The sequence below is a fragment of the Vombatus ursinus genome, unplaced genomic scaffold (genome assembly GCF_900497805.2).
Source record: "Vombatus ursinus unplaced genomic scaffold, bare-nosed wombat genome assembly UNPS02014819.1, whole genome shotgun sequence".
NCBI lineage: Eukaryota > Metazoa > Chordata > Mammalia > Diprotodontia > Vombatidae > Vombatus > Vombatus ursinus.
The window spans coordinates 988,418-1,000,205 of NW_020954597.1; the positions used below are offsets into that span (position 1 = coordinate 988,418).

General features: G+C 58.7%; 1 protein-coding gene across 1 annotated transcript; it reads right to left on the reverse strand.

The window, feature by feature from the left end:
- Positions 1-1,121: 1,121 nt before the first annotated feature.
- Positions 1,122-3,625, reverse strand: LOC114023961 (disks large homolog 3-like). The gene is made up of 6 exons (XM_027836746.1): positions 3,430-3,625; positions 2,851-3,020; positions 2,454-2,590; positions 1,768-1,912; positions 1,350-1,509; positions 1,122-1,236 (listed from the first exon to the last, which is right to left on the reverse strand). Exons 1-6 carry the CDS (start codon positions 3,444-3,446, stop codon positions 1,122-1,124), a joined length of 744 nt encoding a protein of 247 aa, XP_027692547.1. The 5' UTR covers positions 3,447-3,625.
- Between the last annotated feature and the right edge of the window lie 8,163 nt (positions 3,626-11,788).

Sequence of the window (11,788 nt, forward strand, 5' to 3'; positions counted from 1 at the left end):
CCTCCTCTTCCTCCTCCTCCTCTTCCTCCTCCTCCTCTTCCTCCTCCTCCTGTTATTCTTCCTCCTCCTCCTCCTCCTCTTCTTCCCCCTCCTCCTCCTCGTCCCTCCACACTGGCTCCGTGGCCCCCGATGCCTCGGCTTCCTCGTCCAGCCCCTCCCGTGGCGGCATCGGGCCTCGAAGCATGGCTCGGAAGAGAGATGGTTCCACTAGGCCCAGGAGCCCGCTCTGGGCCCCTGGGCTCTTGGGCCGGCCTCAGCGGGAGCTGCCTCTGGGCGCGAGTGCCTGGCTGCGCGTCCGCCTGGGTGCGCGTCCTGCCTCAATGTGCCTCGGCCGGAAAAGGCGCCTGGAGCGACATCCGGGGCGTGGCCTCTCCCAGCGCCGCTAGGGTGCTAGGGTAATGCGCTCCACCGCCGCCTTCTGGGCCGGAGGGGTCCTTCCCGCCTCGAGGCTCCAGGCTCAGTGCGCCCCCTGGGCTCGGCGGGAGAGCGGCGGGAGAGGGAGGAGGGCGCGAAGCTCCGAGGCCCCGGGGGCCATCTTGACATTACGCGGAAGGGGGCCCCCCACGAGTGGCCAAGGGTTCGAGGCCTCTGAGGCCTAATCCTAACGTTAATTCGATGAATTTAGCGGTTTTGTGATTACCCAGCAGCCCCTGCCTTTAACCTCCTGGGGGACGGAGCGAGACCAAGGGTGCTAAGCTCCCCCCCAATTCTGGCAGTGCACGGAAGGGCGCCCCGCCGGTCGCTTCTCCCTAGCCACTTAGCGCTTTGTCCTTGAAGGGTGGGACAGGGAGCCAGCAGCAGGGTGAGCAGACAGCAGGCCGCCCGATGCCAGGGCTGTCTGGGCTGGAGCTGGCTCAGCCCCCGGCTTGGCAGAAGGGAAGGCTAAAGCGCACAAAAGGGGAGACGCTTGCGCCAGGCCACCCGGTTACCAAGGCGGGCTGGGCCTTCCCGCCAAACCTAACACTCTACTGAGAAAAAAGAAAAGGGACAGGGAAGGGGGATGAAGAAAGAGAGGGAGCAAAGGAGAAATGGAAGGGAGAACCATGAGAGGGCCTAGGGGAGTATCCAGGCACCAGAGGGACGAAAGGGCACACAGAGAAAGAGGAGGGGTGTGACTGGGGTCAGAGGGCCACAAGACTGGGGCAGCTCAGCGAAGCAAGAGAACGGGAAAAGGAGAAGAGGAAGGAAGGGGAAGCGGGGGAGGGGCCAGGGGCCGACCTGAACTTTGTCTTCCATCTACAAACAAGTAACCCGGGGGGGTGGGGGCTGCCCCCACTTACACCCTGGCATCCTAGCCTCCGCAGCACTCCCAACTCAGCCAGGGTAGGATGGGTCCCCGGGGTTCTTACCTGGTGAAGTCCTCCTCACCCAACATGTGCCGGGGGATGGGGGAGTAGCGGGCTGGGGGAACCTGGGAAGGAGCAGGATAGCTGACCTTGCTCTCCACAGCCCCCAGATAGCCCAGGCTGGAGTTATGGCTTATGTGGTTGTCAGCCAAGGCAGAGAAAGCTGGAGTAGGGGAAGGGAGAAAACAGTCAAGGGCTGCCTCTCCCCCCCCCCCCCCCGCCCCCCAAATCCTCTCCAGCAGCCTCCCTCCACCCGCAGCGTTCTCCCATGCCCCTACCCAAGGCCCAGGATCTGAAGCCCTGACCTGCTGACCTCCTCAGATTGCAAATCAAAGTGTAGGCTCCAAAGAGAGGGAAACATGCTCTGATATGGGGCCGGTAGCAGCTACAGCCAAGGGCTGAGGGCCAGGTGGGTACGTACTGCTGGCGTAGTCAGGTGGTGCATACATGTCGTTGAGGTGCACGCTGCCTGGCTTGGCCACCTTTAGATAGACCATATCAGATGTGTTTTTCAGGGATGCCACAGCTTCCTCATGCCGTACGTCCTGCAGGTTGGTATTGTTCACCTGCGTGGGCAGAGGGAGCAAGGCTGGCACACCAAAGGAGCAGAGGGAGCCTGGCCCCTGCAGGGTAGAGGGCCCGAGGAGGCGTGGCTCTTCATAGAGGTGAAGGGAGTGTGATGGACCTTTGCAGCTGTCGGTTGGCTCTTCTAATCGTCAGGGAGCTGGTGAATGGGATGGATCAGCTCCCACGTGACTGGTCTGGTCTCGAGCCACTGAGGGGCGGGACTTAAGCTTAGGAAGCGGGACGTTAGGGACTCCGTGGGCTGAGGCCCCTCCTCGCTCAAAATCTATTACGATCCTATGACCGAACTGAAAGTCTTGGCCGAAATCATAATTACAGCACAAGTGTAGTGGACGGGTGAGCAGGGGGCCCCTGGGCAACTGAGACCCCCCCAAATGATGGAGTCCGTGGACGGGAAGGCTCTCTCCAGGGCACGGGATCAACTCCCCCGTTAAAGCAATAGAGAGGGCAGCAAATAACCACCCTTCCTCCGCCCTGCCCCCTCCCCTCCCATGTCCTAGAGAAGAGGGGGCAGGGTCTCACCGCCAGCAGCCTGTCCCCAATCTGCAGTCGTCCATCCTTCTGGGCAGCACCTCCCTCAATGATTTTTGTGATGTAAATACTATTGTCTCCAGGGATGTGCTGATTCCCAATACCACCTGCGATGCTGAAGCCCAAGCCTGGAGCAAGAGAGCAGGGCCAGGGAGACAGCGAGTGGGGGAAGGGGGTGGGGTGGGGGGGGGGGGGGGGGGGGGGGGGGGGGGGAGAGAGGCAGACATTTTATTTCCGCCCTGGGCAGCTGCAGGCCGCCCATCCCCCTTGCCTGCGTCTGCATCCCCCATCGGAGGACTAGGTGAGCGAAACCTGAGTCTACTCGAGATGGGAGGTCAGGTCGGGGAAAAGCCCTGACATGCAGCCCAGCCCACAGGGGTCAACGCACCTTTGGGCCCCTTGAGCAAGTTGACCTCCACCACTGTCTCAGGCGGCGGCTGCCTCCTTCGTACCACCAGGCGCACAACAGGGCCGGCCTCCTTGAGGGCTTCCACAGCTCGGCTGTGGACAACTTCTGAGACGTCCACCTCGTTCACCCTCAGCACGCAATCATTCACCCTGCAGAGCGCCCCATGGGACACTTCGTCATCGGCTACCTCCTCACCTTCCCCACCAACAGGGCACTTTCTGCCCTACCACTCCACAAGCCTCAGGAGAGGTAAGCATTATTCTCCTGTTTATAACCGAGGAAGGTAAAACTCAGAAGGGAAGCAGTTTGTCCTAGGTCACACAGCTAAATTAAGCTGGAGAGCCAAAACTTGGTCTTCTGATTCCCTATCCAGGGCTCTACCCACTGCACCATGCTGCCTCCTATCTGCAAGGCCTCTGGATACCTGTCAGTGCAGTCACTGAGGGACATGCTCCCTCCCTTCCTCCCCGCCTCCCTTGGGGGTGGGGGGTGGGGGGGACCATCCCCAAACATCTCATAGCTCTGCTGACACCCATCCCCTTCTCCTCCCCAGCTCACCCTAGCCTCCCGTCCATGGCAGCTGCCCCGCCTGGAATGATCTTGGTAATGAAGATGCCAGGGTCCTCAGGGATATGTGGGTTGTCGATTCCCCCTGCGATGCTGAAGCCCAGGCCTGAGTTCCCCTGTAGGGGTTAGGAAAAGAGAACCCAATCTGCTCAAGTAGGAAATGAAGAAAAGCCTTCGTGAACTCTCCCTTCCCTCCTTCCTGGGACCAGGCTTCCTCATAGTCAGCAGGGTGGGGGTGGGGGGGTGTTAAATGGGCACTTCAGCCGCAGGAGGGGCTTGGGATGGCCAGATATCCAGCAGATATACATACATCTGCATCCACGCCATGCAAACATTTCTGCTCCCTGCCCTCAACCAGTGGGCTACATCTGGGGGGTTTCTAAGAGAGCAAATTGGTCCCATGGCCTTTAGAGAATGGTGTGAGATGGATTCCAGGGACATCCAGCCTGTTCCTCTCACCTGGAAGTGGGATTCCTGGCCCCAAGGCCAAGAAGCAAGAAGGCTCCTGGGTGCTCCTTGGGGGAGTTGGAGGAAGGAAATAGGGGAGGGCTGGAAAGAGAACTTTGTGCTGCTTCCGGGAGTCCCCTTGGAACTCTGATTGCTGAGCTGGATTTCTAGCCCCTAGGCCCTCCTTCAATGGCTCATGCTGGGGTACCGTATCAGGAAGCCTCAGTTTTCCCATTCTTTTCTTGGTGGACCTGCTGCAGCCCTTTCAGCAGTAACCTCCAGCATGGATGTGGCCTGAACCCCCTTTCCTCTCCAGGGTTGCCTTCCCCTGGTAGGTCTCAGCTGCTGCCCCTGCCTCTGCCTCTGCTCCCTGATGTCAGACTTACCCGCTCCAACACAATCTCCTCATATTTGAACATCCCATCACTTCCATTTACCTGGGGAGAGACAGAGTTCCTCAAGTGCCTTCCTATTCTCCTATCCTCCCACCCACCCATCATTCTGCCTTCCCAACCTCCCACCTCCCCTCCCCTCCCCAGAGCAGAAGAGCCTAAATCCACCCCAGGGAGGGCCTCTTGGGAAAGATGGGCCAGACTGGCACCTTAATCCATTCTGCTCTCAGAGGGTGGGGGTAGTCTCTGGAGAGCTCGCCAGCGCGTGCACACATGTCCACCCCTCTCGGGGGCAGGACTGGTTTAGGAGGGCACTTGGCCAGAGCAGTCTCCTCAGCTTGGAATGGAGAGGCACACTCACCAAAAGACTGGGCTCCAGGGTTTCTGCATTCACCAAGATGGGTGCAGGGCTGGCCTGATGGCAGAGACAGAGCATGGCAGGAGAACAGGATGAGCCCCCTGCCCTTGGCTCGCCCTTTGCCCTTTTTGCCCCAGCCAGCTGTCCCCTGACCCACCAAGGCTAGGGCCCATATCAGACACTGTTCCCTACCAGAACTATGCGTGGTGTCCCCTCAGGAAACCAGCCCCGCCCCAGTGAAGAGCAGGGGTCCAGGCCCCCAGTCCAATCCTGCTCCAGCCCATTCCCCACCCCCTGGACTGATTCTCTGCAGCTCAGACACTAGGAAGGGCTAGGGCAGAAGGGAAGATAGGGCTCGTACTCCCACACAAGGGAGAAGCCACTGTTGGTAAGGGAGCTCAAGCATCTCTCAGGGGAGAATAGCCTGGGGGGCTGGTAGTGATGCCCCAAAGAACAAAACCCCAACTTGTCATCTGAGAAATGGCTAGACAGACAGACACCATACAGAGCCATTTCGGAGCCACCACACAGAGAACACCTCCTGGATAGACAGACAGCCGGCTCCCCGCCCCCGCTGGTGCCAGCTCTCGCCCCCGTAACTCCTCCCAGCCTTTTTCCCCAGGTCCTAACAACCTCACACTTCTTATCTTCGGGAGAAGCCCCGGTAGCCCCTGAGGCAGCGGGCTGAATAGCAGTGTGGTCGGCAAGGAAATTGGAGGGGGTGATCGAGGGGAGAGGAGGGAGGACGGCCTCATGGGGCCTAACTGCCTCCCCCCCCCCCTTTATTTTACTCTGTTCTGCCTCAGTGGAGATTGAAAGGGGATCTGAGTGGGTCGCCACTGTGAGCTCCCAGCTCTTCCCCAGCTCTTCTCTTCAGCTGTACAACTGTGTGGCTTCTCCAACCCCAACCTTTTAGCTTCCTAATACTGCCCACCATCAGGTCACAGACTCATTTATCCAGAAAAAGAGAAACACGCATAGACATATAGAGAGGCAGGTAGACACACATGTAGCCTGAGCACATGTGTGCACACATGCCCTCCCTTCCAAGTCTCTGGTCAACCTGCTACTGTCCATCCCCCCATTTCTCACTGCAGCTGAGCTTCAGGCTAAATGTGTGGCTGGAGGTGGCTGGGGGGGGGGGGGGGGGGGGGGGGGGGGGGGAGGCAGGGATTCAAATCTACCCCTTCCCATAATCCCTGGCCTGAATGCTCAGAGGCAGGTCCAGCTTCCTTCCCGAGCCCACCAGCTTCCAGGCAGGGCATGGCACAGGCATGAGGGGCGAAAGGGCAATGGAAGGGTTAAGTGAGGAGGCCAAAGGTAGGAAGATAGGAGGCTGGAGGCTGGAGGCTGGAGGCTGGAGTAACAAGGTAGGGGAACGAGACAGCTAGCCAGGTTGGCCAGTTAGGCAGAAGCTCGCCTTTGTTGCTGAGTTCCTGTCCCTCGTGGAGAACAGAGGGCCCCCGAGAACGAACAGCCATCAGGCTGAAGCTCAGGGAGCCATTAGCCAGCACCCCACCCCACCCCACCCCGAGGTCCCCTTCCTCGCTTCTTCCTGAGGTCTTTGGCCCGGGAGCTGTCAGCAGAGATGGACATCCACCCCCTTCCTCCCACCATGTATGGCATGCCAGGGCCCTGGTTCTGCCGGCCCAGACTCCATTTTGCTGCCTCACACACATGCTCCTTCCATTTTCTAAGCTGGCGGCTAGGCTCGGAGTAGAAGCCGGGGTTGTGCCCAGCACCCAGGGAGCTGGCAAGCGGTATCAAGTCAAGGGTAGAGGGAAACACAGTTCCAAACCATCTGGAAGCATCACAGGGAGCGACATGCCACTCTGAGGCAGCCCACCACACTGGGGCATCTTCCTAGTCCTCTGCCTTAGGCTAGGCACCATGCCTCTGGTGTGCCCAAAGAACAAGCTTGCCCCAATTGGCCCCCCACCATTGCCCTTGTCCTTCCCCCACCCCCGACTTCAGAGACTGAGCCGCTATTCGGAGACAAAGGAGACAGCAAGGAGGCCCACTGGAACATCTCGGACAATGGAATCTATCTATCTGCCCACCTCCGCTGGTCCAAGCAACAGGACATTACTACTGAGCAGTCTGACCCCTGAGACCCGGAGGGGTCACTTACCTCCTGTCCCTCCCCTGCCCATCAAACTGCTCAGCAGTCGGACACCTCCCCCACAGGCAACCACATGCTAGCAGACACATACATTTAGACATAAGAGCCCATACAAGCACATCATGCAGAAAGACACCCACACATCTACACACACCACACACACACACACACACAAAGAGACCTGTGCAGAGATAGCTCATAGGCATCTAGATACAGAGACATGAACATACAGGCACATGGAAATCCATGTAATCCCCTTTCTCCCACACATACACATACATGATTTCACTCACATGAACAGAAAAACCCACAATCCTTTTTCTCCCCTCAAGATATGTCCCCCCACATACATATCCATAGAGGAAAAATCTAATGCCCCAAATCAGGGAAATATGCCCCCACAGTTATCACCCTCACACATGGGTCCCCTGATATCCTCCCCAAATGTACAGACACACACACACACAGACACACACACACACACACACACACACACACTCTCTCTCTCTCTCTCTCTCTCTCTCTCTCTCTCTCTCTCTCTCTCCCTCTCTCTTCCTCTTCTCCCCAGCTGCATTGATATTTTCTCTGAATCTTCAAAGCCTGGGCCCCAGTCCCCTCGTGCTGCCATCTTCAGTACCCCAACCCCACAATTCCCTGAGCATCCCCTCCAAAGCTCCCCTATCCCCTGGTCCATACCTGTTCATACCAGTCGCGGTTAGTGCAGGTGCATTCGGGCCACCAGCCGGGGCCACTGCCATTAAGTTTGGGGGTGCTCTTGCCTGGGCCGGGTTTGGGGGTCACAGGCCCCACATCCCGGCCTGTGGGGATGAGTTTGGCTTTGGTCCGAGGGGTGGGGGCAGCCCCTGCCTGGGAGGGCAGGGTCTGGGAGCTGTAGCCCCCATAGCCCCCGCTGCTGCCATTGCCGCCCCCTCCTCCATAGGGGTCGGGCACCTGCCAGTCCCCATAGCCGGGTGGTTCGAGGCGCCTGAGAGCAGCCAGGCGAGTCACCTCGTAGCACTCCGGGCACTTGCAGCAGTGGTGATGTTTGTGCGTGGCAGTTGTCCCTGCTGCTCGGCTCCCCCAGCCTCCAGCCACTTCTACCCCACTGGGCTCCCGGGCACAATCACAGGGCTCTGGCCAGGCAGGAGGGGGAACCCGGGGGGGAGCTCGGGCTGAGCGGGGCCTGGGGCCGGGCGGACGTCCCGGGGCCTCTGCCCCAACGCTGCCCCGACCCCACGGCTCCCCCTCCAGCACGGGTGGCTCCGTGTCGCCCGTGGTGGCTCCTGGGCCCAGGCCCAGAGGTGGCTAGGGGGGAGGGACCAGGGGGAAGGGAAGGCTGGCTACTGAGAGGACCGCGCCTGCTCTGGTCCCCAGGATGGAGCCGAGTGGAGTCAAGAGCATCTCTCTCTGGCTCCCAGAGCAGTTGCGCTCAGCCAATCAGCACGCAGATCCAGGCAGAGGCAGCAGCAGCAGCAGCAGGAATGCTAAACAGCAGCTCCTTAAAGGGACAGAGGCAGTCGCCCGCCCCCCCTTCCCCCTGCACAGGATCCCCCTCCCCTTTTGCTCTCCAGGCCCAGCTCCTGGAATCTCGGGAGGGAGCCCACTTGGAAGAAAGACCTGCCGTTGAGGCCGATCCCAGAGCTGCTCTGGTCCTCGGTGTCTAACCCTTTGTACCCCCCCCCCCCCCCCACACCTCGCCCCCCCCCGTATCTTTGCCCCCTGTTCCTAGATAGATAGATAGATAGATAGATAGATAGATAGATAGATAGATAGATAGATAGATAGATAGATAGACAGACAGATAGATAGACAGACAGATAGATAGACAGACAGATAGATAGACAGACAGATAGACAGATAGATAGACAGATAGAGCCGTGGGGGGAGGCTTGCCAACTCTAGAGCCTGGGCGGGGGGCAGGGACCCAGGCCATGAGGAGATGGGGGTGGGGAGGAGATGAGGACCCAGGCCACGAGGAAATGGGAGGGGAGAAATGAGGACCCAGGCCACGAGGAAATGGGAGGGGGGAAATGAGGACCTAGGCCACGAGGAGAAGGGGGGTTCCTCTAGCAGAAAACGCCGGCTTGTGCGCTACTCCTTGCCTACCCAGCAAATCCATCCCGTTGTCCTGCTGCCTCCCCTCTCTCCTCCCCACTGGTCAGCTCCCTGGGCTTCCTTGGCTAGGGCTCAGTCCCCAACCCTACCTCTCCCCAACACCTCCAGACTCCTACCAGCTCCTTCTTTTGCCCCCACACTCCCTTGCTGTCTAGTGCATCTTCTTGGCCTCCCTGCCTCTCTAACGCCAGCAATGGCAGGGTTACAGGCTAGTTTTGGCCAGGAAACCTCAGGGCCCTGACTGCAGTCACCCCCACAGACTCCCAGTTTGTCCTAGGCTGTCAATCGCCCCCTTACATCTTCTTCAGGGGGAAATGAGGGTTGTGGGGAAGATTTGAAAGCTGGTAGGTTGAGCTCCCCCGAGCTAGCAGGAGAGGGCCCTTGGAGACCATCTAGGCACCAGATCTCAAGGCTCCAGCACGTAAGGTCACTAAGCCTCCCAGAAGAGCAGTGCTGGGGCTCAGTCCCAGCTCTTCCACCATCCCAAGATCCCAGAGAGAACAGAACTGAATGTGTGTGTGTGCAGGGGGGTGTCTTTGTGGGCACAGCATGAATGGGAAAGCTAGCTAGGGATGGGGGGGGGCTGCTGGAGCTGAGAAACAAGAGTGAGTTATGGGGAGTATACTGGGGAGTGAGGGTTGGGATGGGAGCTAAGGAATGAGAGGAGCCTAGGGCTTCCCCTTGGGGGCAAGGCTCAAAGGAGAAGCTTTGGTTTGGACCTAGAGAGCTGGAAGCCCAAGGGAATGTGAGCTTTCAGAGCTGACCTACGATGACCCTGACCCTGACCCCCAGCTCCAAGCTGTTTGGGGGAGGAAAGTTGGCCTGGCCCAAAACTATCTCCTCTACTCTACCCTTCTGCATACTCAAACCAGGTCTTTGTTTCGAAAGGGAGACGGAATTATTCAGAGGGGGCTTTGGAGGCCTGGAGAAAGGCCGGCAGATGTCTCTAGGATGGGGAACGACCTCTTTGGGCAGGAAGCCTTAGGAGTAGTTGTGCACTTTGCCTTGGGGCCAGCAGGAGAACTGAGTCAGAGCTCCATTAGGAAATGCTTGGCATTGACCTCTACATGGCTCCTCTTCGGAGTGGCTCACTGCTCCGCAAGCGTCCCCAGCTTTCCTGGCTCCCAGAGCCCCTCTGCCCTCCTCCCCTCCCCCCTCCTGGAGGGAGACAAGGGGTGCTGTCAGCATCTTGGGGAGTCTCTTAAAATGTAAGGAACAAACAGGTGAGCCAAAGGGGATCCTGTCTAATCTGAGACTTCCTCCCCAGTCATAGGGCTCAGTCTGGCCATTATGGAGAAGGGAACAAGTGGGTCAGCATCCTTCCCAGCCTCGGTGACATGTAGCAGGAATGACTGAGGCCAGACTTCAAGCCCACAACCTGGGTGGAATTCCACCTTGAACCTTTCTTAGTGGTGGGACCCGGGGGCTTCCTGATACATCCAATGGGGCTAACGGTCTTTGTGCCCTTCCCACTCCCCAGCTTCTGGAGATTAGGATGCCCACCCCCCCCCGCCCCAGGCCCACGAAGGGCTCCAAATTAGGCAGGAAACCTGGGCTCTAGTCCTGCCAATGCCAACGATTTTCTGAGTGACTTTCTGCAAGTCCTTTCCCTGCTCTGGGCCTCACTTTCTCCCTCTGAAAATGAAGCACCCAGGTCCCTAAGAATCTCTAGGTCTGTCTCCATACCAACAAGTTACACTCTACCCAGAGTAAGGGTCCCAACCTCCAACTCTAGAGAGATAGACCCTCTGACAAGGTTAAGAGCAGCCCCACACGCCTGCAGGTGGTCTGTTTGTTACTAGGCAACTAGCAAGGCCTGAGCCAGAGCTGAAGGAGGGGGGAGTTCGGTGGGTTGTTACCACCCCCTCTCTCCCCAGACACATTGGAACCCTAGGTCTCCAGTAGGGGAGGTGAGTGGGTGTTGACGCTGCCCCCATCTGCTGGCTCATGCCTGAAGTTCCATGCTCAGCTCCAGCCCTTTAGATACGGAGCTCCTAACTTAGATTTTCCTCAAACTTTAAAATTCTGACACTCTGGGGGTAGGGGCTGCTGGCGAAAAGGTCAATGGGAATGAAGTCCTGATTGGAACCCAGCGGACGAGCTTTGGATCTGAGGGCAGCTCTGTGCCCACCCCCATCCCTGCCTGCTGGGCATCCCTGCAAATGGGCTGCAGGTGACCTGGAGACCCACCTACTGATACCCATCTGTTACCTGGAGTACCTGCTGTAGCGTCATGGAATTGGGGGCTATTTCTGGCTTATCTGTGATAGGAAGAGGAGAGGGGGGCAGCTCTGGGAGAGGAAAGGCAAGTCGGGGAGAGAAGAGCAGCTGCCTGGGGCAGGGGGCTGGGGGGAGGGGGGAAGGGCCCCAGGCTCACCACCTGAGGTTCATCCCAGGCTCCTCCCACTTCCTCACTGTCCCTGTTGAGCCTTGCCAAGCCCCGACCATTCTCCCTCCTCCCACATGGCTCCACCCACTCCCCTCAGCACCTTGTGTCTGGACCAGGGGTGGGGAACCTGCGGCCTGGAGGCCACACGTGGCCCTCTAGGTCCTCTAGGGCCACACCCATGGACCTAGAAGGCCACATGTGGCCTCGAGGCCACAGGTTCCCCACCTCTGGCCCGGACTATGGCAGTAGCCTCCTGGTTGGACTCACTGCTTTCAGCCCCTTTGCTCTCCACAGCTGCCAAAATCATCTTCCTAAAGCCCACTTCTGCCCATGCCCATGGGAAGCTTCAGGGGCTCCCCATGTTGACATTTAAAGCCTTTTATAATATGGGCCTAATGATAGAGCCTTATTACACCCCTACCCTTAACTCTGGGGTTCAGCCAAACTGACCTTCTTGCTGTTCCTCATACAGCACACTATCTCCTGCCTCTGGATCTTTGCCCAGGCTGTTACCCTTACCTGGAATG